We start from the raw sequence: 26852 nt of genomic DNA, 5'->3' as shown, positions 1-26852 counted from the left end.
AGGGTAAGGGGCAGGAGATTTAGAGGGGATTTGAGGAGGAACTTCTTCACCCAGAGGGTGGTTGGAATGTGGAACTCAATGCCTGAAAGGGTGGTAGAGGCAGGAACCCTCACAACATTCAAGAAGCATTTGGATGAGCACTTGAAATGCCATTGCATACAAGGCTATGGACCAAATGCTGGAAAATGGGATTAGACTGGACAGGGATGGATGGGCGGCGCAGACACGATGGGCCGAAGGGCCTCTTTCTGTGCTGTAAAACTCTATGACTCTATGATGTGGGTGGAGGGGAGGGGAGGGGAAGGGAAGGGTAAGAATACTCATTGATTTAAACCAGTTCCTGGTTTGGGGTTTTAAAATTTTACATTTCACACATTTAACTGCAGTGGAAATTACTATACACCAAACAGTTAACCAAAAAAAAAACTTAAGACTTACACAGATCTGCAAAGACCATAGTAATAGTTATTCAACAGAAAACTAAGACTTGGTAAATATTTATTTACATCAGGTTGGCAATACAAGTGGATTTGATTTGATGGCCTAATCTGGGGCTTTCTGTGATGATTCTTCTTTCAATCTTTGAAATAAAAGTGATGTTTGGAAAAAAAAGGCACAGGCTCGACGGGCCGAATGGCCCCCTTCTGTGCTGTAACCATTCTATGATTCTATGGTAAAGGCACCACTAAGTTCTATAGACCACATGGTCTCAACTTTGATTTCCAGTCTGTTCTGATTTAGCTGGCCCCACCAAGGTTGCAGTTAGACCCAACAATTGCCTCAACATTACTGGACTGGAAGGGTGGGGCGGGTGGAGGGAGAAATCACCAGAGTTTCCATCCAATATCCACTGATTTCTAGTAGAAACAGCATGTATTGAAATGAGCAAGCACAGGATCAGCTCAGGTACGATGCCCTCAATAAAACATTAAAACAGCCTGATGACATTCACTCTCTCGTAGAGGTAACAAAGCACTCCCAGCACCTGCGGAGTCATACCCAGCTATAGTCAGCGCTTCAGCAAGAATCAGAATACAAACAGTGTAATTAGCAAGTGGAATTGACTGCGAGCAGGTTAGTTATCCCGAGATGAGGTGTCGCCATTATTTCCTATTTTATAGTACAATCTTTGAGGTTGTCGGGCAACACTAGATTATCAGTTATGGTGGGAACTATTTGTAACAGTTTCATTTTCATAAAAGAAAAAAGAAAATTTTTACTGTCCATTTATTTAGTGTTTCCTGCATTGTGTAATGTTCACATTACTGCAAGTGCCATGGTGTACAGCAATTCTTCCTCTAAGACATTGTATAATATTTTTGTAACTGGTCAGAGTTAAAAGAGGATATTTTCCCTTTTCTGCAGTGCTTCTGGCAGGGAACAGTATACAGGGCCCGTGAAGGTGGCAACTGTCACACTGTTGTTATTATTGAGATAAGCCAATCATGCAGCCCCATGGAGGGTTGCCAGTGCTAGAGGTGTTCTGACACTCTGCGGGTATACACATGGAGAGCGCTGACCTGGCACGATGCGCCGGGAGCACCAGGGCTGCATTATTGGGCGGCAACGGCCTTTAGTACCTCTAGACTTGACGATTCTTCTGGCCAGCCTCCCATCTTGCACCCTCCATAAACTTGAGCTCATCCAAAACTCTGCTGCCCAAATCCCAACTCGCACCAAGTCCCATTCACCCATCGCACCTGTGCTCTTTGACCTACATCTGGCAACGCCTCAATTTTAAAATTCTCGTCCTCATTTTCAAATCCCTCTATGGCCTCGCCCCTCCCTACCTCTGTAACCTCCTCCAGCCCTACAACACTCCGAGATCTCTGTGTTCCCTCAATTCTGGCTTCTTGTGCATCCCCTATTTTAATCACTCCACCATTGGTGGCTGTGCTTTCAACTGCCTAGGCCCTAAGCTCTGGAATTCCCTCCCTAAACCTCTCTGCTTCTCCACCTCTCTGTCCTCCTTTAAGACACTCCTCAAAACCTGTATCTTTGACCGTCAACTGTCCTAATATGTGGCTCAGTGTCAAATTTTCTTTGATCACGCTCCTGTGAAACACCTTGGGACGTTTTACTACGTTAAAAGGCGCCATATAAATTCAAGTTGTTGTTGAAGGTTTGTTATCTGCCTGGTGGACGGGAATTGGGGGAAGCACTGCGGTCAATGGGTGAAGGTGCCCAAATTTGTTTTTAATTTTATTGATGGCTTCTCCTCAGCGATGCTGTGCATTTGCCTTATTTAAATGAAAGTTGAGTGCCTAATGAGCATAGAACACAGTTTGTACACTGGCCCTGGGCCCCCGAATTGGGGCGTGATAAGCACTTCAGGCACATTATAAGCCTCAGTCCTCAGAGCTTAATTAGCAAGGGAACATGCACCCAATTCACTCCTGAACATCAAGCAGCCACCCTCGTATTAACAGCCCCAGGATGTCCAGTTGTTTAGGGACAATACTCTAACTTTGCAAGCTTGTACAAAGTCTCCGAATATTGCACTTTTACTGAATGCCAGAACAAAGGTGTAACACATTCATAATTTGTACACATAGAAACATAGAAGATAGGAGCAGGGGTAGGCCATTCGGCCCCTCGAGCCTGCTCTGCCATTCAATGAGATTATGGCTGATCATCCAAATTCAGTACCCTGTCCCTACCTTCTCTCCACATCCCTTGATCCCCCTAGCCTTAAGAAATATATCCAACTCCTTCTTGAATATATTTCATGAATTGGCCTCTACTGCCTTCTGTGGTAGAGAATTCCACAGGTTCACCACTCTCTGGGTGAAAATACCAGCCCCAAACATCAACATCCTGGTAACACACTGCTGTTGCATGAAGGACTGTGTCTCAGTCTTCTATCCTGCCTCATGATAAAAGCATGAGATGACGGAACAAAAGGTCAGTCCTGCCCAAGCCTCTATCCTCCACTGACCATAAATAATCCATTCCATCATGGATTTCAACCAACCCATCTGATCTCCTGAGAAATGTTTTGCAAAAGTCAAAGATACCCAACTAATGTTACAGCACAATGTCCAAGTGCGCTAGAACACAACAAAGTACAGGAAAAGTTCTGATATCCGGCACCGACGGGACCGGCGTGTTGCCGATCTATCAAAAGTGCCGGACATGCAAAATCAACGTTGAAGCATACGGAGATGAAAATCTCCGTATTTGACAACAAACACTGTTGCTCAGCAACAGCTCGTAAACACTCGGCCCGTACCTTGAAGCGTCTCTGAAGCTGTTGCTAAGCTACAAAGACGCTTTCTAGAGCCTGCCTGTTAACAGAATGCTAGGAGAAGAAAAAAAAAACTAACTAAAACGGCTGCTGATTTCTGCCGTTAGAGCAAAGTTTCCGGCCATACAACCTCCGGATAAACCAAAGTTTCCTGTACCCTGATGGTTCTTAAACAAAAGTAGCTTTGTAATCTACAAAACTACCAGTGCTTCAGCATCAGAAAGTTGTCAGCCCACTTTAACCAATAATCCTACTTTAAACAAACTAGACCAGAGGGTTAATTTTCTGACTCTGTGCTCCCAATGGGAAGCCTTATCCGCTGGGAGCACTTATTGGAAATTAATGGCGGTAAAACTGTGCAGTGTACACTTCAATTTACAACAGGGGGTTTCCAGCAGGTGAGGCCTCCTGTCAGAAACACAATGTCAGAAAATTACCCCCCAAGTGCATTCCTTGGCACAGTATTTCCATGATCCGAACGTGTTGGCAACCATCATGTTCCATGCAGCTGTAGGATTCGCAAAATTGGACTTTATATTAATAAGGGTCAAATGGCTGACGAAGTCATGTTTTTAAAGACTGTTTTAAAAGCCCAGAAAAAGGGGCATACAAAATGGCCGCCATACCATGTGACCAGCTTATTGGGACACTTTAAAATGGTTCCTGCGCAACCTCAGACAGCTTTGTGGATTCAACCTACAGCAAGTTCTGGAAGCCGTTTGAGAGAACGAAACCAGACCCACACGTATGCATATGGATTAGATGCAGATCCAGTCAAGATCGGCCTGGAGACAGAGGCCATCTAAATGTTGACCCAGACAAAAGGGGACAATTTCATATTCATGAGAACAGCACCCAGGACTAGATAACGAGATCAGCAGGACATTAAAAACAATGAAGGTCATTCCAGACCAGAGATGGGCCTTTACCAGCCGTTTAAGACATTTTAAAATATAATAACTACCCCGCTGTGCTCCCAGCCCGCCAAAAGTAAAACAAAGACTAACCTGATTTTGGGCGGGAAGTGAAGCCTCTGAAGAAAAGGTATAACTGGAGTTACAGTTGGAGAGGGTTACAGTTGCGAGCTGGAACACAGTTGCAAGCTTGGAGACAGTTGCAGCTTGTGTCGAGTTTGAATCCGGACAACCAGAAGAAGAAGCAGGCACTCGCAGGAGGAAGAAGAAAGCCAACATCGAGAAGGCCGTCTCGAAGCCGGCGTCCCGCCCCGGGGAAACACATCAGGAGATCATCGACCATCCCCGGGCCGTTGCCAGAACGAGAGGCCATCGACCCAACTTGGAAGAGACAAAAAAATAAAAACCCCAAGAGAAGAAACCTTCCAGCCACCCCGGCTCGGGAGAAGAGAGAAAAGGAAACTGAAGAAGCGATGGGAACCAGCCCAAGGCTCCTCTAACCAGGGTCGAGCCGACGATCCTCGACCCCGCCGACATCCAGGCCCGCCGGTGTCCAGCCGCCCCCGACCCCCACCTCAGGAGAGAGGTGTGGCGCAGCTCGCAGGGGCTCCACGATCCACGTGGAGACGAAACGCCTGAAAGGACCAAACACAGACTCGATTTCAAAACCTTGCACTTCCTAGTGGGATTGGTGAGCATGTTTCTGGCCCTTCACAATCAGTTCTAGATCGGTTTAATAAGGGGGTGGATTTAAGGGTACAATTAACATGAGTTGTTGTCCCTCGATGTTCCATGTGTTTCCTTATTTCATGATGATCTTTGTAGAGTATAAGATGCCTGTATTTGTCTTAGTTAGTACTGTGTCGTTATGATTTGTTTGTGTGTTTTTCCCTCCCATGTACTTTCTTATCTGCTTGCATTTGATTTGATATTTTTCCTTATGCAATAAAATTTCATTTTGTTTCATCAAACTTGGTCTACAAGAGTTTTCTCTACATTGTAGTTCCTGCGCCTAAGTCCAGAGTACAGAATCTAAGGGGCGAGTGGGTCGAACCACTCAAGGTTTACTGTGCAAGAGAGAGAGGCCTCTAGAGAGAGAAACCTCAGGGAAATCGCTCAAGGAAAACCCCTTACACAGCATTGAGGTTTGTTAAATTTTATGCTCTGGGCAATGTGTTAATTTTAATCACCTAATGTCACCCCACACAGAGCAGATCCAAACAGCAGATATAAACATTAATTACAAAAATCTAATGCAACCTCATGGTTCAACTGGCTTTGTAAACCGCTTGGGCTATGCCATCCTGAGTTATGTCAGTAGTATCCATACTGCAGCCCAAGGGGCCCTCTTGGCCCTCAGCATGCCTGCTGCTTCATATGCCTCTATTTACATCCTGTCCATTCATTTAATGTTGACAAATCTGAGTTCTACCTCTATTTTAACTGTCCAGTAAGGGATAAAAAGGGACTCCAATTAAAAAGCAGAGCACAGTATCTGAAGAACAAATAAAAAAGGCCATCTCAGCTACGTCATTACAATGTCTTGCATGTATTTCGCGCCTTTATCATAATAAAAAGTCCCAAAGCACTTCACAAAGGACACTGAGCTGCAGTGAAAGAAGAACTAGGGGGTGATGATAGAAGGCATGATCATAGAGATGGGTTTTGAGAAGGCTGCTGAAGGAGGAGGAGAGAGAGGAAACAAGGCAGAGGTGTTTAGAGACAGCAGTTCAGAGTGTGGAACCAAGAAGGTTGAAGCCTACGCAGTTGAAGATAGAATCATACAGCACAGGAGGCCTTTCTGCCTATCGTGCCTGTGCCAGCTTTTTAAAAGAACGATCCAATTAGTCCCACACCCCTGCTCTTCCTCTGTGGCCCTGCACTTTTTTTCCTTTTCAAGTATTTATTCAATTCCCTTTTGAAAGTTACTATTCAATCTGTTACCACCACCTTTTCAGGCAGTAAATTCCAGATCATAATAACTCACTGCATAAAATAATTTTGTATCTCCCCTCTGGTTCTTTTGCCAATTATCTTAAATCTGTGCTCTTTGGTTATCGACTTTCCTGCCAGTGTAAACAGTTTCACCATATTTACTCGATCAAAACACTTCATTATTTTGAACACCTCTATCAAATCGTCCCTTAACCTTCTCTGCTCTAAAAAGTACAATCCCAGCTTCCCTAATCTCTCCACAAAACTGAAATCCCTTATCCCTGGTATCAGGGAAGGTGTGGAAGGAGAGAGCAGATGCAAAGGAGATCAAAATCAGAAGAGCAGAGGGTGCATGCAGCAACATAGGATTAAAGTAGATTGCAAAAGTAGGAATGGGAGAGGCCAAGGAAAAAGGGGTAGAAACTTAGATGAGAAGAAGGATTTTGAAATTAATGCATTAAGGAATAGTGAGAACACAGGCAAAGGAAGAATTGGAGTAATCGAGTCTGGAGGGTCTGGTTAAACTTTTCAGCAGCAATGGGAGTGAAGGAGGAACGGAGGTAAGCAATGTTGTGGAGGTAGATATAGAGCCCCTGGGTTAAGAAGGGCAAAATCAGCCAGAGTTCCTGTTCCTGGTTTGTATCCAGGGACCTCTACTGGAAGTTTGTGTTTGGATGTTGAGCTTGGCTCTAATGCCCCGTGGTTGAATATACCCCCAACTTCCTTCTCGCCAGCCTCCTGCGCACCTCCCCAAAAGAAATTCGAACTCGTCCACCATTCGCATCCTGTCCTCCCCAAGGTCCGCTCATCTATGGATCTCGTTCTCACTGACCTCGATTGGCTCCCTATCTCTCAGTGCATTGAAATCAAAATCTTTGTCATCACCCAAGTCCTTGTTCCACCCCATCTCAGCAACCTCCCATTGCCCTACATAACTGCCAATACCCTTCAATCGCCTGCCTCTGGTCTCCAAAGCATTGTTCCACCTTTGGTACCAAAGCCTTCAGCTATCTCAGCCCTACTCTTTTTTTTTTTAATCCCTCCCACAACCCCTAGTTTCTCTCCCCAACTTCTCAAAATCAATCTTCTACTATTGACCGACATCTGTCACTCCTCTGTGATAAGAATTTGGACGTTAACTACATTAAAGTCACTATATAGATGCTGTTGTGCGTAATGGAAAGAAAAAGTGAGAGAAAGAAAGAGAAAAATAAGAGATAAGAGAGAGAAAGATAAAGATCTTGTATTTTATATGGCATTGTTCACATCCTTAAGGCTACCCAAATTATTTCCAAGCCAACAAATTATTTTAGAAGTACAGTCACTGTTAAGGGTACGGTAGCATCGTGGTAATGTCACTGGACTAGTAATCCAGAGGCCTGGAGTAATGAGTTCAAATCTCACCACAGTAGCTGGTTACTTAAAAAAAATTGGAATAAAAAGCTAGTATCAGTAATGGTGACCATGAAACTATCCGAATGTCATAAAAACCCATCTGAAATGGCCTACCAAGTCACTCAGTTGTACGCAAGTAAGCTCACCACCACCTTCGAGGGAAATTAAGGATGTTTTCACACTGTGAACTGCTATCTCTAATGCTTACATAGAAACATAGAAGATAGGAGCAGGAGTAGGCCATTCGGCCCCTCGAGCCTGCTCCGCCATTCAATAAGATCATGGCTGATCATCCAAATTCAGTACCCTGTCCCTGCCTTCTCCCCATATCCCTTGATCCCTTTAGTCTCAAGAAATATATCCAACTCCTTCTTGAATATATTTAATGAATTGGCCTCAACTGCCTTCTTTGGTAGAGAATTCCACAGGTTCACCACTTCCTGGGTGAAGAAATTCCTCCTCAGCTCAGTCCTAAATGGCTTACCCCTTATCCTTAGACTGTGACCCCTGGTTCTGGACTCCCGACCATCGGGAACATCCTTCCTGCATCTAGTCTGTCTAGTCCTGTTAGAATTTTATAAGTTTCAATGAGATCCCCTCTCATTCTTCTAAACTCCAGCGAGTATAAGCCCAATCGACCCAATCTCTCCTCATACGTCATTCCTGCCATCCCAGGTATCAGCCTGGTCAATCTTCGCTGCACTCCTTCCATGGCAAGAACATCCTTCCTCAGATAAGGCAACCAAAACTGCACACAATACTCAAGGTGTTGTCTCACCAAGGCCCTGTACAACTGCAGCAAGACATCCTTGCTCCTGTACTCAAACCTTCTCGCTATGAAGGCTAACATACTATTTGCCTTCTTAACCGCCTGCTGCACCTGCATGCTTACCTTCAGCGACTGGTGCACAAGGACACCCAGGTCTCGTTGCACTTCCCCTTCTCCCAATCTATTGCCATTCAGAGAATAATCTGCCTTCCTGTTTTTGACACCAAAGTGGATAACCTCGCATTTATCCACGTTATATTGCATCTGCCATGCTTCTGCCCAATCACCCAACCTGTCCAAATCATACTAGAGTTTCTCAGCATCCTCCTCACAGCACACACGCCCACCCAGCTTTGTGTCGTCTGCAAACTTGGAGATATTACATCTAGTTCCCTCGTCTAGATCATTAATACATATTGTGAATAGCTGGGGTCCAAGGACCAATCCCTGCGGTACCCCACTAGTCACTGCCTGCCACTCGGAAAAAGACCCGTTTATTCCAACTCTTTGCTTTCTGTCTGCCAACCAGTTCTCTATCCAAGTCAATACCTTGCCCCCAAACCCATGTGCCTTAACTTTACGCGCTAATCTCTTATGCGGGACCTTATTGAAAGCCTTCTGAAAGTCCAAATACACCACATCCACTGGTTCTCCCTTATCTATTTTACCAGTTACATCCTCAAAAAATTCCAGTAGTCAAGCACGATTTACCTTTTGTAAATCCATGTTGACTTTGTCCGATCCTGTCACTGTTTTCCAAGTGCTCTGCTATTACATCTTTTATAATGGACTCTAGCATTTTCCCCACTACCGATGTGAGGCTTACCGGTCTGTAATTCCCCGTTTTCTCTCTACCACCTTTTTTGAATAGTGGGGTAACATTAGCTGACATGCTTGCCTTGCCGGTGACGCCCACACCCCGTGAATGAATAAAAAAAGACTTATGTAGACAAATTTGGCCGCCAATTTGCACACAAGATCCCATAAATGAGATAAGTCACCAGTTAAATCTATTTTTCAGTAATGTTGGTTGAAAGATAAAAATTAGCTAAAAGAGCATGAAAACTGCCCACTCTTCTTTAAATAGTGACACATTAATAATCAAATATACATTAAGGTACCTCTGAAAATGCATTCCCTCAGTGAAGTGTCAATCTAGATGATGTGCTGAAGTCAGAGTGGAACATCAACCACAACCTGCTGTCTCAAAGGTTAAGAGTGCTACCAACTGAGCCAAACTGACTAGGAGCATCCTGAAATTCACCATGAAATATGGTCACTTGAGACCGGCATGTGTGGAACGGTCCACCATGAGTCAAGGCTTTCAGGGAGGAAAGAAAATTGGTGGAAAGAGAAAAAACAAAAAATACATTTATTATTATATTGATCCTGTTGTTTTTTTCCCTTTGGGGTCTTGTGAGTAAATGCCTGGCCCCCACTTGGCAATGACCCAGGTGGCATATTTGCAACGAGAAAGTCAATGCTTAGGAAATCACAGACTCATTCTATCCTTCTGTGACATTTTTAAGCTATTCCTCAGAATGGCCGTCAAACATTAGGTTGCTCAGGAATGCTGGGCTCAACAAAGTGTTATTGAATAGCATTGGTTTACAACATCACCTGAATCTCAGTTGACACACCACGCACTAATTATTATTCTACCAACTATCTTGTTAGGTAGTTCCATCAACGGTAAGAAAAAGCTAGAGAGAAAATTAGTAAATTTTACCTCGTCAGTGTGCATAGAGCCTTGGTATATAAGCGCTCATGTTAAAAACATCATAGCAGATGGAAACATATTAGGCAAATGAAAGAGAAAGCTAATGCACATAAACTGCATTGTCACACGCCCATTGACGTTTTTATTTGTACTTTCTTTACATTGCAACTTTGGCATTGGTGCCATGTCATGGTTTTTGGTGCACCAGTTTCAGAAGTGTAGTCTACTGCTGCCAGAATGAGTCAATAGCAGCAAAAGTATCAAGTACTTTGGATCATTTGCATTTTAATTACAAAACCATTTTAAATGCAAGACCAATATATAAAAATGCTATTGGTGCAAAGGCTACCTGTAACTTGAGGAAAAAAAAGACATTGAAACTAAGCCAGCATTCTATTTTAACTGACTGCAAAAAGCTGACTGTTCTATCTACTCATCTGAAATCAGTAAAATTCTCATCAACAGCGAGAAGCCTGCAAGTAGAGCTCCATCCATGCATCTGAATGTAGAGAGATCTGGCACTTCGCTCCACAGCTTTGCAAGCGGGCAGTGTAAGCAACTTCTTTCTTACTCCTTTGCCAAAAGGCTAAGCACTGCATTAAAAGGCATAGGGTAACAATAGCATAAATTGCTTTATCTGCAGTGTCTGGCTATATCCAATCTCAAGAATTTTTTTTAATTCTCTTCTTTTGTTGATACAGTACACCCAAAAATTAGGTCTGGTGGACTAATTTCACTCTCTTGCATTTGCAGTTTAAATACAGTTCTTTTTGTTAGCATCAACTGTGCCACTTAACGAGCTCTACAATAAAAATTTTATTGAACATGATAAGGCTGTACAACTGCCCCTATAAACATTTCATTAATCAAAAGTTCAATATTTCTGAAAAGCAAAATTAAAGATATACTGGTGTCAGGTTGGAGATTTCATTGAAACATACAAAATTCTTACAGGGCTTGACAGGGTAGATGCGGGGAGGATGTTTCCCCTGCCTGGGGAGTCTAGAACCAGGGGTCACCGTCTGAGAACAAATGGAGAACAATCTCCATTTAGGACCGAGATGAGGAGAAATTTCTTCACTCAGAGGGTGGTGAATCGTTGGAATTCTCTACCCAGAGGGCTGTGGAGGCTCAGTCGTTGAGTATATTCAAGACAGAGATCGATAGATTTGAATATTAAGGGAATCAAGGGATATGGGGATAGTGCAGGAAAGTGGAGATGAGGTAGAAGATCAGCCATGATCTTACTGAATGGCAGAGCAGGCTTAACAGACCAAATGGCCTACTCCTGTTCATATTTCTTATGTTCTTATTTCTGTGCACTGGCTCCTGGAACAGTCAGCAACAACCTCTATTGCAATTCACCATAGCATCTGTATTTTACCTTCACCATAACGGTTGTCCCGTCTAACCCTTTAATCTCATTTCACATTTTCCGCATTTACAATCTGGATACCTGTAGTGTTCTGAAAACAGCACTGTACATTGAATGATCACATACAAAAAGTTTTTCGCAAGTCACTTTACTCAGATGGAAAAAGCCTCTTTAAAATTCAATGGAATATTCTCACTATGAAATGCTGACAGGTATTTTAGATAATAACCCAAAGAATCAGAATGGCAGCAGAACACAAATCTTCAACAATCTTTCAAGAGTCACAAATGTCTAAACATTTTGTAGAAGCTTCAATATCATGACAATTTATTCTTGTCAATTGTCTCATCTCTTAAAGCTGTAGACTCCTTATTGCAGTATATTTCCACCTGTACTTCAGAACTATACTGCAATAAGGAGTCTACAGCTTCAAGAGATGAGACAATTGGCAAAAAAATTGTTTGCAATTAAATGCTTACTCATTTTATCTTGAATTATGGATTCCAGGAGTTTGCCCACAACTGATATTAGACCAACTGGCTTACAGTTGCCCAGTTTGTCCATCTCTCCCTTCTTGAACAAACATGTCACATTAGCTATTCTCCAGTCCCATGGCACAATTTACACATTTAGTGAATTCAGGATTGAAACACGGTGACCAGAGCCTCTGCTATTTGCTTTCTGATCTTTCAACAGCCCAATTCCTTTTCCACAGTTAGCCCCATCAATTGTTCCATATCCTCCGCCAATACAACTACATTCTTACTTCCACCATCACCATCCAATACAATACAAAATATCTATACCATACTTTCATCCTCCACAATTCCACTTCATCTTCATCACTGAACAGTCCTACCATCTTTTTAACTGTTCTTTTACTTTTGATGTACTTTCTTATTCCTCGTGATTATCTTTATATTGTTAGCACTAACTTAATCATATATCTCCCTTTTAAGTTTCAGTTCAGTTTTAATCTATTGATATCCCTATTATTTGATGCACCCACTTTTCACCTTATAGAAATATATTTCTTTTGTACTCTATCCATCTCATATTTGAAGATTTCCCATTGCTGATCTCTCGACTCGTTTGATTAATTTGGGCCAGATCTCTCTCTCATTCTCTGAACATTTCCCTTTTCCAGTTTAACACCTTTATCTTTGACTCTTCATTATCTTTTTCTATTCTTATATTAAACCTAACTGTTACCTCTCTACCTCACCTGAAAATGTTAAAACCAGGGATTTAAAGTTCTCAGTTCTGTCCAAATCTGAGCCATGTCTCTGTTGTAGCGGCAATATCATATCCCTCTATAGTTATTAGTTCTTCTAACTTTCCAATTTTGTTTTGAATACTTTGTGCATTCATATACATGCCACTCAGTCCCGACTCACTGCGAGCAGCCGAGGAGGAGCGGACCTAACCGGGAACCGGAGCAGAGGCCAGTAAATAAAGAGCTGGGTCGGAGAGGGGCCCGAATTCACTGCGAGCAGCCGAGGAAACCGGAGCAGAGAGGAAAAAAATACAGGAGTCCAAAAAACAAGGAGTGACGTCACAGGAAAGCAGGGAAGTGATTGGTTGGTCAGTATTTTTCACTTTATCTTGGGCATTGGTTTAAATTAAGAGCCGGGATTAAAAACTAAACGTTCAAAAAGAGGGAGCTGATTGGTGAGTATCTAGTAAGTGTTTTTTTAACTAGGCTTTCTTAAAGTTTTTAAGTTTATTCCAGCTAGGTTAGTAAATAGTCTGTTAATTAGAGATATGGCAGGGCAGCTCACACCCGTGGAATGCACATCCTATGCCATGTGGGAAGTCCTGGACACCTCCCGTGGTCTGGACGACCACATGTGCGGGAAGTGTCGCCAGCTACAGCAGCTCAAGCACCGGGTTACAGAGCTTGAGCGGCGGCTGCCGTCACTGCTGTGCATCCGCGAGGCTGAGAGCTACGTGGATAGCACGTTTCTGGAGGTGGTCACCCCGCAGCTTAAGAGTGTGCAGGCAGAGAGGGAATGGATGACCACCAGGCATTTAGTGCAGGAGTCCCCGGAGCCCATATTGCACACCAACCAGTATTCAGTGCCGAGTACTGGTGAGGGTGATGGTTCCTCTGGGGAGTGCAGCCAAAGCCAAGTCCACAGCACCATGGAAGGCTCAGCTGCACAGGCGGGGGGGGGGGGGGGGGGCGAGAAAGAGGAGAGGGGGAGCAATAGCGATAGGGGATTCAATAGGGGAGCAGACAGGCGTTTCTGCAGCCGCAGACATGACTCCAGGATGGTATGTTGCCTCCCTGGTTCCAGGGTGAAGGATGTCACTGAACAACTGCAGGGCATTCTGAAGGGGGAGGGTGAACAGCCAGAGGTTGTGGTCCATATCAGTATCAATGACATAGGTAGGAAGAGGGATGAGGTTCTGCAGGCAGAGTTTAGGGAGCTAGGGAAGAGGTTAAAAAGCAGGACCTCAAAGGCAGTAATCTCCAGATTACTACCAGTGCCACGTGCTAGTGAGTACAGAAATAGGAAGATAGAGCAGATGAATGCGTGGCGGGAGAGATGGTGTAGGAGGGAGGGCTTTAGATTCCTGTGGAATTGGAACCATTTCTGGTGGGGGGACCTCTACAAGCCAGACTGGTTGCACCTCAACAGGAATGGGACCAATATCCTCGCAGGAGGGTTTGCTAGTGCTGTTGGGGAAGGTTTAAACTAGCTTGGCAGGGGGATTGGAACCTAAGTATAGAGTCAATAGGGAGGGAAGGAAAACTGGAATTGGAAGACAAAAACGTAGAAAGTAAATTGGAAGGACAGAGGAATCAAGGGCTAGATGGTAGTCAACAAGGAGGTTTGCCTGTACTAAATGGTATATACTTCAATGCAAGGAGTATAGCGAACAAGGCAGATGAGCTGAGGGTACAGGTAGATACTTAGGACTATGATATTATAGCTATTACTGAGACGTGGCTGAAAGAGGGGCAGGTATGGCAGCTCAACATTCCTGGTTACAGGATTTTCAGACAGGATAGAGAAGGAGGTAAAAAGGGAAGGGGGGGTCGTGGTATTAATTAAAGTAACTATTAGAGCTGTGAGGAGGGATGATATGCTGGAGGGATCATCAAACGAGACCATATGGGTCGAATTGAAAAACAAAAAAGGGACGATCACACTGCTGCGAGTGTACTACAAACCCCCAAACAGTGAGAGGGAGATAGAAGAACAAATATGTAGACAAATTTCTGAGAAGTGCAAAAATTATAGGGCAGTAATAGTAGGGGATTTCAACTGCCCCAGTATTAACTGGGATAAAAATTAGTGTGAAGGGTATAGAGGGTGCGGAATTCCTAAAATGCATCCAGGAGAACTTTTTCAGCCACTATGTAGCAAGCCCAACAAGGGAGGGGGCGGTTCTGGACTGAGTTTTAGGGAATGAAGCTGGGCAGGTAGAAGGCGTATCAGTGGGGGAGCATTTTAGTGCTAGTGACCATAATTCTGTTAGATTTAAGATAGTTATGGAAAATGACAAGGATAGACCAGGAATAAAGATTCTAAATTGGGGAAAAGCAAATTTTGCTAAGCTCAGAGGGGATTTAGCCAGTGGACTGGAAACGGCTACTTGAAGGTAAATCAGTGTCAGAGCTGTGGGAGGCATTCAATGAGGAGATCCAGAGGGTTCAGACCAAATATGTGCCCTTAAAGAAAAAAGGTGGGACTAACAAATCTAGAGCCACCTGGATGTCTAGAGACATACATGGTAGGATAAAGAAAAAAAGGGAGGCGTATGACAGATACCGAGGGCTAAATACTCCAGAATCTTTAGAGAAGTACAGAAAGTGCAGGGGCGAAATTAAAAAGGATATTAAGAAAGCAAAGAGCATGAAAAATTCTTGGCAAGTAAAAATCAAGGCAAACCCAAAGATGTTTTATAAATATATTAAGAGTAAGAGGATAACTAAAAAAGGGTAGGGCCTATTAGAGATCATGAAGGTAATGTGTGTGTGGAGGCGGGAGACGTCAGTAGGGTTCTTAATGAATACTTTGCGTCTGTTTTCACAAAGGAGGGGTGAAGCAGACATTGCTATCGGGGGGGGGGGGGGGGGAGGGGAGGAGTGTGAAGTATTAGATGAAATAGACATAGTGAGAGAGGAAGTATTAAGGGGTTTAGCAGCTTTAAGTGGATAAATCCCCAGGCCCGGATGAAATGTATCCCAGGTTGTTAAGCGAAGCAAAAGAGGAAATAGCAGAGGCCCTGACCATCACTTTTCAATCCTCTCTGGCTGCAGGTTTGGTGCCGGAGGACTGGAGGATTGCTAATGTGGTACCCTTGTTTAAAAAGGGAGAAAAAGATAGACCGAGTAATTACAGGCCAGTCAGCCTAACCTCAGTGGTGGGAAAATTATTGGAAAGAATTCTGAAGGACAGAATAAATCTTCATTTAGAAAGACACAGATTAATCAAGGATAGTCAGCACGGATTTGTTAATGGAAGGTCGTGTCTGACAAACTTGAATTTTTTGAGGAGGTAACAAGGAGGGAAGATGAGTGTAGTGTGTTTGATGTAGTGTACATGGACTTTAGCAAGGCTTTTGATAAGGTTCCACATGGCAGACTGGTCACGAAGTTAAAAGCCCATGAGATCCAGGGCAAAGTGTCAAGCTGGATTCAAAACTGGCTCGGAGACAGGAAGCAGAGGGTAATGGTTGATGGGTGTTTTTGTGACTGGAAGGCTGTTTCCAGTAGGGTTCCGCAGGGCTCAGTACTAGGTCCCTTGCTTTTTGTGGTGTATATCAATGATCTAGACTTGAATATAGGGGGTTTGATTAAGAAGTTTGCAAATGATACTAAAATCGGCTATGTGGTTGATACTGATGAAGGAAGCTGTAGACTGCAGGAAGATATCAATAAATTGGTCAGGTGGGCAGAACAGTGCAAACGGAATTCAATCTGGAGAAGTGTGAGGTAATGCATTTGGGGAGGGCTAACAAGGAAAGGGAATACACATTAAATGGGAGGACACCAAGTAGTGTAGAGGAACAAAGGGACCTTGGCGTGCATGTCCACAGATCCCTGAAGGTAGCAGGCCAGGTAGATAAGGTGGTTAAGAAGGCATACGGAATGCTTGTATTCTATGCCACGGCTAATAAAGGCAAGAGCAGGGGGGTTATGCTTCAACTGTATAAAATACTATTTAGGCCTCAGCTAAAGTACTGCGTGCAGTTCTGGTCACCACATTACAGGAAAGATGTGATTGCATTAGAGAGGGTACAGAGGAGATTTACAAGGATGTTGCAGTAGAGAATCTTAACTATGAGGAAAGGTTGGATAGGCTGATAGCAAAATACTGCAGATGCTGGAAATCCAAAATAACAGAGAATGCTGGAAAAACTCAGCAGGTCAGGCAACATCCGTGGAGAGAAATTTGAGTTGACGTTTCGAGTTGAAACCCTTTTCAACCCGAAACGTCAACTCAAATTTCTCTCCACGGATGTTGCCTGACCTGCTGAGTTTTTCCAGCATTCTCTGCTGTTATTTTGGATAGGCAGGGTTTGTTTTCCTTGGAACAGAGGAGGCTGAGGGGAGACCTTATTGAGGTGTATAAAATTATGAGGGGCATAGATAAAATGGATAGAAAGGACCTATTTCCCTTAGCAGAGGGGTCAAAAACCAGGGGGCACAGATTTAAAGTAATTGGGGGAAGGTTTAGAGGGGATTTGAGGGGAAATTTCTTCACCCAGAGGGTTGTGGGGGTCTGGAACTCACTGCCTGAAAGGGTGGTAGAGGCAGGAACCCTAACCACATTTAAAAAGTACTTGGATGTGCACTTGGGATGTTCTAACCTGCAGGGCTACGGACCAAGAGCTGGGAAGTCGGATTAGGCTGGATAGCTCTTTGTTGGCCGGCGCGGACACGATGGGCCGAAATGGCCTCCTTCCGTGCTGTAACTTTCTATGATTCTAGGACTCCCAATTTATTAGAACATCGACCCCTTTTTTCCCCTCTGGTTTTCTCACCGATTTTTTGATATTCCTTGCCCTTTCTACAACAGTGCTTTTAAAAGGTGTCAGCCTTGGCTCAGTGGCAGCACTCTCGCCTCTGAGTCAGAAGGCTGTGGATTCAAGTCCCACTGCAGAGGCTTAAGCACATAATCTACGTTGACACTTCAATGCAGTACTAAGAGAGTGCTGCATAATTGGTGGTGTCATCTTTTGGATGAGAGATAAATGGGTGAATGGAAAAGATCCCGTGGCACTATTTGAAGAAGAGCAGGGGAGTTTTCCCCAGTGTCATGGCCAATATTTACCTCAACCAACATCACAAAACAGATCTCATTGTCTAATTAATGGTCATCATCTTATTGCTTTTGTAGGACCTTGCAAATTGGTTGCTGTGTTTCCCTACATGGTGACCACATTTCCACTTCAAAAGTATTTCATGGCCTGTAAAGGGCTGTCATGACAGACACTATATAAATCCAATTCTTCTTCTGTCTCCCACCATCTCAAAGCCTTTTACTTTCTTTTTCTCCTCTGATAATATTCAGCCATGCCTCTTTCTTCTGTTCCAAAAACTTTATGATGCTCCATTTCTTTTCTAGTTCCACATCTGGACTTTTCCCACCCTCTGCTATATTATTTTAAACCCTCTCTGCAAGAACATTGGTGGTATTTTGATTCATGTTGAGGCTGCCCCTTCAAGTTAGCCTTCTCTTGTTACAGAAATCACTCCATTACCCCAAGAAAGTGAACCCTTTCCACCTGCACCAGGCCTTCAGCCACACATTAACCTTCCTAATGTTCAGCTCTTTAAACTGTCCAGTGCATGGCACAGGATGCAATTTGGAGATTACCATCCTTATGGTCTTGTTTTTCAATCTAGTGCCGAACGCCTTAAACTACTTCTGCAAGACATTAAACATTTTTTTCTGTGTCATTGGTGCCAACATAAGCCATGACTTTCGACTGATTTCCCTCCCTTTCCAGAAGTTGTTCCACCCTGCTAGATGATAGAAACATAGAAAAATAGGAGGAGTAGGCCATTCGGCCCTTCGAGCCTGCGCCGCCATTCAATATAATTATGGCTGATCCTCTATCTCAATATCATATTCCCACTCTCTCCCCATACCCCTTGATGACTTGTGTGTCTGGAAATCTATCTATCTCCTTCTTAAATATATTCAGTGACTTGGCCTCCACAGCCTCCTGTGGTAGAGAATTCCAGTTTCACCACCCTCCGAGTGAAGAAATTTCTCCTCATCTCAGTCCCAAATGTCCTACCCCGTATCCTGAGACTGTGACCCCTCGTTCTAGACCCCCCAGCCAGGGGAAACATCCCCTCTGCATCCAGTCTGTCTAACCCTGTCAGAATTTTATACGTTTCAATGTGATCCCCTCTCATTCGTCTAAACTCTAGTGAATACAGGCCTAGTCGACCCAATCTCTCCTCATACGACAGTCCTGCCATCCCAGGAATCAGTCTGGTGAACATTCGCTGCACTCCCTCTATGGCAAGTATATGCTTTCTTATTTAAAGGAGACCAAAACTGCACACAGTACTCCAGGTGTGGTCTCACCAAGGCCCTCTATAACTGTAGTAAGACGTCCTTGCTCCTGTACTCAAAACCTCTTGCAATGAAGGCCAACATACCAATTGCCTTCCTAACTGCTTGCTGCACCTGCATGTTTGTTTTCAGTGACTGGTGTACAATGGCACCCAGGTCCCTTTGTACATCAGCATTTCCCAATCTATCACCATTTAAATAATACTTTACCTTTCTGTTTTTTTCTACCGAAGTGGATAACTTCACATTTATCCACGTTATACTGCATCTGCCATGTATTTGCCCACTCACTCAACTTGTCTAAATTGCCCTAAAGCCTCTTTGCATCCTCCTCACAACTCACCCTCCCACCTAGTTTTGTGTCGTCAGCAAACTTGGAAATATTACATTTGGTTCCCTCATCCAAATCATTGATATATATTGTGACTAGCTGGGGCCCAAGCACTGATCCCTGCGGTACCCCACTAGTCACTGCCTGCCACCCCGAAAAAGACCCATTTATTCCTATTGTTTCCTGTCTGTTAACCAATTTTTAATCTATGCCAGTATATTACCCCAATCCCATGTGCTTTAATTTTACACACTAACCTCTTATAATAATAATAATAATTCAACTTTGTCATTGCACAAGTACATGAACAACGAAATGTGATCTTGCAAGCTCCCATGACTGGGAGAAGCAAAGCCATGTCCACCATTCCTCCTGTCCGACAATCTTCAGCCCAACGCCCGGGCCTGCTCACCAGCCGCTCCTCCTTCCGTGACCTTCTCACCAACCGCCCCTCCTCGGGACTCCTTCCGTGACCTTCTGCACCTGGTCTTCCCTGATGGTCACCCCTCCAGGTACTAACCAGGCCTGGCTCTGCTTAGCTTCCAAGCCTTGCCAGTGACCCTGTCCCTAGTCCCAGGAACAGGATGTGGGACTTTATCAAAGGCCTTCTGAAACTCCAAATACACCACATCCACTGGTTCGCCCTTATCTATTCTACCAGTTACATCCTCAAAAAACTCCAATAGGTTTGTCAAACATGATTTCCCTTTCATAAATCCATGCTGACTCTGTCTAATCCCATTGATATTTTCTAAGTGTCCTGTTATCACATCCTTTATAATAGACTCTAGCATTTTCCCTACTACTGATGTTAGGCGAACCGGTCTGTAGTTCCCTGTTTTCTCTCCCTCCTTTTTAAATAGTGGGGTTACATTTGCCACCCTCCAATCTGCAGGAACGGTTCCATAATCTATAGAATTTTGGAAGATGACAACCAATGCATCCACTATTTCCATGGCTACCTCTTAGTATTCTGGAATGCGGATTATCAGGTCCTGGGGATTTTTCGGCTTTCAGTCCCATTAATTTCTCCAGCACTTTTTTTTTACTAATACTAATTTCCTATAATTCCTCCTTCTCACTAGACCCTTGGTTCCCTCGCATTTCTGGGAAGTTATCTGTGTCCTCTTCCGTGAAGACAGGGCGAAAGTATTTGTTTAATTGCCTAGCCATTTCCTTGTTCCCCATTTAAATTCTCCCATTTCTGACAGTAAGGGACCTACATTTATCTTCACTAATCTTTTTCTTTTTACATACTTGTAGAAGCTTTTACAATCCGCTTTTATGTTCTTTGCAAGTTTACTCTCATACTCTATTTTTCCCCTCTTAATCAATCTCTTGGTCCTATATGATATTTCAGATGTGCAAAATAAAGTTTGCTGTTTCACCGCTGTAAAAAAATTGTCATTTAGTACTGCAAAACTAGTAGCGAGACAAAATAAATAAGTGTGTATGTATTTTATTCCATCAACAATTAAATGGAAATCAGGTAGGTTCTATAATGGGTAGGCGATCCACTCTGCTACTCTCTGGTGGTCAAGACTAAAAGTTAATCCTACATAATTTCACCCCCTCCTCCCCCTTTTTGGTACCCAATGTGTTTGGAATTCTCTCACCCTTAAGACTTCTAATAATGTAATAGGTGTCTTGCTGTCACATTTTTTAAAAATCCCCAGTGTAACATGAACATAGAAAAATTACCAAAAATAATTGCTACTAAATGTTTATCAACTGAACCAATCGCAAAACCATGAGAAGCCAATTTGACTAGTGTTGATGACACACAACTCAGTTTCATCCTTTATGAATTATATGGGAAAGTACCCACTGGCGGGTTGCATGCTAAGGTGCACAGAATGACAAAGTACAATCCCACAACACCAATTAAAACCCTGGAAAGTCTTGTAATCATAGAAACATAAGAACATGAGTAGGCCATTCAGCCCCTGAAGCTTGTTCCGCCAATCAATGAGATCAAGGGGGATCTGTACCTTCGCTCCATTTACCGATCTTTGTTCCATATCCTTTGATACCCTTACCCAATAATAATCTATCGCTCACAGTCTTGAAAACCAGCACCCAGTGTCTTTTGGGGGATGAGTTTCATATTTCCACTACCCTTTGTATGAAGAAGTGCTTCCTGATTTCACTCCTAAATGGCCTAGCTCTAATTTTAAGATTATGTCCTCTTCTTCTAGATTCTCCACCTGAGGAAATCGTTTATCTGTATCTACCCTATTGAATCCTTTTATCATTTTAAACAACTCAATTACATCACAAGGGAAACTCAAGGGAATACAAGTCACAAATTTAACCCTTTAAGCCTGGAATCTGCACTGTACCCCTTCCAAGGCCTATATTTGAGGATTGGTGCCCAAAATGGAATGCAGTACTCCAGATGGACTGTGAGCAAGGCACTGTGCAATTGAAGCATCATTTCCTCACTTCGGAATTCTAGCCCCCGTGAGATAAAAGCCAACATCCCATTCACCTTTCTGATGACTTTTTGTACCAGTGAACTAGCCTTTAGTGATTTGTGTACATGGACACATAAATCCCTTTGCTCCACACCATTAATCTCATAGTAAAGAATCCTCTGGGGAAGAGTGATCATAATATAATAAGTATTTCACTCTCAAACCCAATGTGAAATTCTAAGTCCGAAACAAGAGTCTTAAACTTAAATAAAGCCAATTACATAAGTATGGAGGGATGAGCTGGCTAATGAGAGTGAGGAACTTAAAGTAATTAATATCAGTAGATAAAAAGTACTTAGAGAAATTAATGGGACTAAAAGCTGACAAATCCCCCTGGCCCTGATGGCCTACATCCTAGGGTTCTAAAAGAGGTGGCTGCAGAGATAGTGGCTGCATTGGTTGTAATCTTCCAAAATTCACTAGATTCTAGAAAGGTCCCAGAGAATTGGAAGGTAGCAAATCTAACCCCGCTATTCAAGAAAGGAGGGAAGAGAGAAAACAGGGCACTACAGGCCAGTTAGCCTGACATCAGTAGTCAGGCAAATTCTGGAATCCATCATTAAGGAAGTGACAAGGCACTTAGAAAATCATAATATGATTAGGCAAAGTCAACATGGTTTTATGAAAGGAAAATCGTGTTTAACAAATTTGAGAGTTTTTTTGAGGATGTAACTAGCAGGGAAGACAAAGGGGAACCAGTGGATGTAGTATATATGGATTTCCAAAAGGCATTCGACCTAAAGTAAGATTAGGGCTCATGGGAGTGGGAATAATATATTAGCGTGGATACAGGATTGGTTAACGGACAGAACAGAGTAGGAATAAACAGGTCATTTTCCAGTTGGCAGGCTGTAACTGGTGGGGTGCCGGAAGGATCAGTGCTGGGGCCTCAGCTATTTACAATCTATATTAATGACTTGGATGAAGGGACCGAGTGCAATGTATCCAAGTTTGCTGACAATGCAAAGCTAGGTGGGAAAGTAAGCTATGAGGAGGACACAAAGAGCCTGCAAAGGGATATAGACCAGTTAAGGTGAGTGGGCAATAAAGTGGCAGATGGAGTATAATGTGGGGAAATATGAGGTTATTCACTTTGGTAGGTAGAAAACAGAATATTTTTAAATGGTGTGAAACTATTAAATGTTGGTGTTGAGAGATTTAGGTGTCCTCATACAGGAAACACAAAATTAGCATGTAGGTACAGCAAGCAATTAGGAATGCAAATGTTATGTTGGCCTTTATTGCAAGCAGATTGGAGTGAGTAAGGAAGTCTTACTACAATTGTACAGGGCTTTGGTGAGATTGCACCTGGAGTACTGTGCACAGTTTTGGTCTCCTTATCTGAGAAAGAACATACTTGCCTTGGAGGCGGTTCCCTCATCGTCACTGGGTCAAAATCCTGGAACTCCCTCCCTAACAGCACTGTGGGAGTACCTTCACAACACGGACTGCAGCGGTTCAAGGCGGCGGCTCACCACCACCTTCTCAAGGGCAATTAGGGATGGGCAATAAATGCTGGCTTATCCAGCAACACCCAGATCCCATGAATGAATTTTTAAAAAACAACGTTTAGTGATTCATCCCTGGGATGAGAGGGCTGTCCTATGAGGAGAGATTGAGCCTATACTCTCTGGAGTTTAGAAGAATGAGAGATGATCTCATTGAAACATATAAGATTCTGAGGGGGATTGACAGGGTAGATGCTGAGAGGTTGTTGCCTCTGGCTGGAGAGTTCAGGGCTAGGGGGAATGGCCTCAGGATAAGGGGTCAGCCATTTAAGACGGATGAGAAGGAATTTTTTTCACTCAGAGTTGTGAATCTTTGGAATTCTCTACCACAAAGGGCTGTGGATACCGAATCATTGAGTATATTCAAGGCTGAGACAGATAGATTGTTGGGTTCCAGAGGAATCAAGTGATATGGAGATGGGGCAGGAAAGTGGAGGTCAAAGATCACCAACAATCTTATTGAATGGCGGAGCAGCCTCGAGGGGCCGTATGGCCTACTCCTGTTCCTAATTCTTATGTTTATTAAGGAAATATTCTGATTGGTCTTTCTCAGATCGAAAGTGGATGATCTCACACTTCTCCACATTGAACTCAATCTGTCATACTCAATTTTGCCCGCTCACTTAGTCTCATCAATTGCACATTGTTTTATTGTTACTACAAATTAGTGGCACTAATTATAAATGGACAAAATTGCAGACTTTTACCAGGATCCCATGTAATAAAGACAGAATTCAACTTATTCAATAGCAAAATACTGCAGATGCTGGAAATCTGAAACAACAGAAAATGCTGGCAACACTCAGCAGGCCAGGCAACATCCGTGGAGAGAAAAACGGAGTTAACGTTTCAGGTCGATGACCCTTCGTCGGACGAAGGATTCAACTTATTCAGTTGCGAACAGTTGTCATCAAAACCGATTTGACAAAATAATTGTCAAAGGAGTGGTTGCAAAGCGTCACGCTTCACTGCGAAAATTATAATACGGCTTATTGTGTAGGACTCTGGATATTTTAACTTGCATCACCTCTTATTGTATCATCTCGCAACTCCATCCTTAATTGAGTCGGTTAATAGAAACTAATTGCGTATTTGCCTGTAGGGACCGAGTACAGTAGTTTGGCGTTTACCTGGAGGAGTATCCGGATCTCCGGTTGCAGGCTGCGTTAATCCCTCGGCGTTTGAGTCCGCTGGAGGTCCGGCTGCAGAGTTGAGAGATACGGCGGGAATGCAGAAGCTTATCCAGATCAGAGTCAGCGACACCCATCGGTTCCAACCCATCCTCATCACCACCACCACAACACAGCCCAGTACCCTAAAAGAACTGGTGCACAAATAAAAGGCCATCAATATCAAAAGGATTAAAACTGCTCAGGAGAAGTAATAGTGTATGGCGGACGTGTTATGTATGCACCGAGTTACAAAGACGGGAGTGTGAAAGTGCAACAGTTGTAGGCTGCGGCCAGTCCCCCTCGGCTGGGACAGGTCTCTGCAGCCGGACAATGACTCGAACGCCGCCCGGAGTGTTCTGAGTTCCAGCACAGAACGCGAGCAGCGCGAGGATTCTCAGGCTCCCGCCGCCCGCCCGGAGAACACACACTCTGCAGAATCACTCCCATTCCCCCTCCACCGTGTGACACTCCACCGCTTTGTTGAAGACCCGATTCAGCAGATTGGGGGGGGGAACCTTCAACAAAACTGATCGATTGCAAAAAATCTTTTAAGAAAAGAAATGCGTACGCTCCTCACCTTAAAAATGAAGAGCGGCTCTGCGGTTGGTTTTAGCTATTTTTGACTGTGCTGATCGTCACTCGATAACTTAATATAGATATTCATCGGTGGAAGTTAATGGTCGGTGTAAGTTGAAATCCAGAGAGCAATGTCCCTAATTTGCTGCTGCAGACTGGTCTCCCTCGCCAGCCAGGATCTGAAGTCAGTCGCACTCAATAGCTCGACTGGAAAGCTGCAGGAAACCGCTCACACCCTCTAGCTGCAAACTGCAAGCCCCCACACAGCATCTCTGCAAACGACGTCTCGCCGCCTCGGCTCTCAGCAAAAACTTTATCTGACAAATAGGTTTCTGCCCCCACCCCCAGCTTCATTACTTTTCACATCCGATTTCTAAGAGTTGAAGTGTTGGCGGGGGGAGGAAGTCAGTATGCAAATAACGTGACATCACCTTGCTGGAGCGCAGCTGCCGGTTTGTTTGGGCAGAATTTTATTTATTTTTTAAAGTGCGTTTTTTCGTCTTGACATTGCCGCATTCGTGCGGCTGTGGCCGTGCGTGTGTCTCAATTCCCCAACCACACAAACCCTTAACTTTAAACTGAGCCACAAGCGAGTGTTTAGTAAAGTTTGTTTACTTTTTTGCTGCTCGGTGGGGTTGCGAGAAGCTCGCTCCCCGGGAGCCGCCGCACAAACAGCGGCGATTCCCCGGATTCCACACTTGTGCCTCTTACCATTGGTTGGTTTGTCACAACATGGCAGCGTCTGATTGGTGTGGCTGCTGCTCAGTAACACCAGGCCGGTCCGCAATGAAGGAATAGTTCCTTCCTCTGGCCATCGGGCTGTTATGATGGATATTACTGCAGCTTCCTCCTGGTGACTCATGGCTCTTGTAAAATGTGTTTCCTTGGCTACATGAGACACGGAAAACAGGAGTCTTGGGGAAATACTTTGCTGCGTTTGTATTCATACATTCTTTGTGCAGTTGTGTGATTGGTTATACTCCAGATCAGCCTGAGCAACATCGTGGCAATCAACATTTCAGCAGCACATTTTCACCATATGTGGCAACACGACTTGATTTTTTGGAGAAGGTTCTTTCCCTTCAGAACAACTTCCTATTCCCCAAATGTCCCCAGTGCCGTAATTTGCCTGTAGTTGTCTGTTTAACTGTCAACATCCACAAAAGTAACTTTTTCAAAGGAGCACTGCCATCATTCAAGTAACAACAGAAGACGCTGGAAAAACTCAGCAGGCCAGGCAACATCCGTGGAGAGAGGAATAGAGTCAACGTTTCAGGTCGAAACCCTTCTTCAGAACTGAGTAACCCTTCAGTTATTTCGGATTTCCAGCATCCGCAGTATTTTGCTATCGCCATCATTCAAGTGTTTTTTTTGATACAGTATTTGGAGAAAGGGAGAAGAGTCCTCTTGTGACATTCTTCAGAGGATAGTATTGATTCAGTTATGTGTTCATGTAACACGATAGCAAAATACTGCAGATGCTGGAAATCCGAAATAACAACAGAAAACGCTGGAAAAACTCAGCAGGCCAGGGCAGCATCCGTGGAGAGAGAAACAGAGTTAATGTTTCAGGTCGATGACCTTTCGTCAGAACTGGAAAAAAGCAGGAAATGGAAAGCAGGTTTAGGGGCTGGGAAAAGGGGGAGGGGATGAAAGAACAAAAGGGAAGGTCAGTGATAGGATAGAAAGCAGGAGAGATTAAGAGATATTCAAGATGAGAGGAGGTGGTAATGGGACAGGTTAAGGAACAAAGGATGGCTCTAGATGGGATGTGAATTGCGCTGGCAGAATGAAGGACAGCTGCCATCTGGGAGGGAAGAAGTAAAAAAAAGGGGCCAAACAAAAATTGTGGATAAAAAAAAGAAGAAAATATATATATGTGATAG

The 26852-nt window shown here is 43.7% G+C and overlaps 1 protein-coding gene across 3 annotated transcripts in view; it reads right to left on the bottom strand.

Annotated features, from left to right (window-relative positions):
• Nucleotides 1-25777, bottom strand: part of stim2b (stromal interaction molecule 2b) — a 232451-nt gene extending 206674 nt beyond the window's left edge. For 2 of the 3 annotated variants that reach the window (XM_085968226.1, XM_085968238.1), the window contains exons 1-2: nt 24968-25643; nt 24349-24542 (exon numbers count right to left, since the gene is read on the bottom strand). In XM_085968226.1, the coding sequence (XP_085824352.1) occupies nt 24349-24505 (157 nt within the window). In that variant the 5' untranslated portion in view covers nt 24506-24542; nt 24968-25643. Of the gene's footprint in view, nt 1-24348; nt 24543-24967; nt 25644-25677 lie in introns of those variants that run through there. The other variant, XM_085968232.1, reaches the window with a different exon arrangement.
• Nucleotides 25778-26852: the final 1075 nt, after the last annotated feature.

Source organism: Somniosus microcephalus, chromosome 2 (assembly GCF_052327205.1).
Source record: "Somniosus microcephalus isolate GS21.2 chromosome 2, FLI_Smic_1.0, whole genome shotgun sequence".
Lineage (NCBI taxonomy): Eukaryota > Metazoa > Chordata > Chondrichthyes > Squaliformes > Somniosidae > Somniosus > Somniosus microcephalus.
Note: the sequence above shows the minus strand (reverse complement) of the source record. Positions and strands in the feature narration are given on the sequence as shown.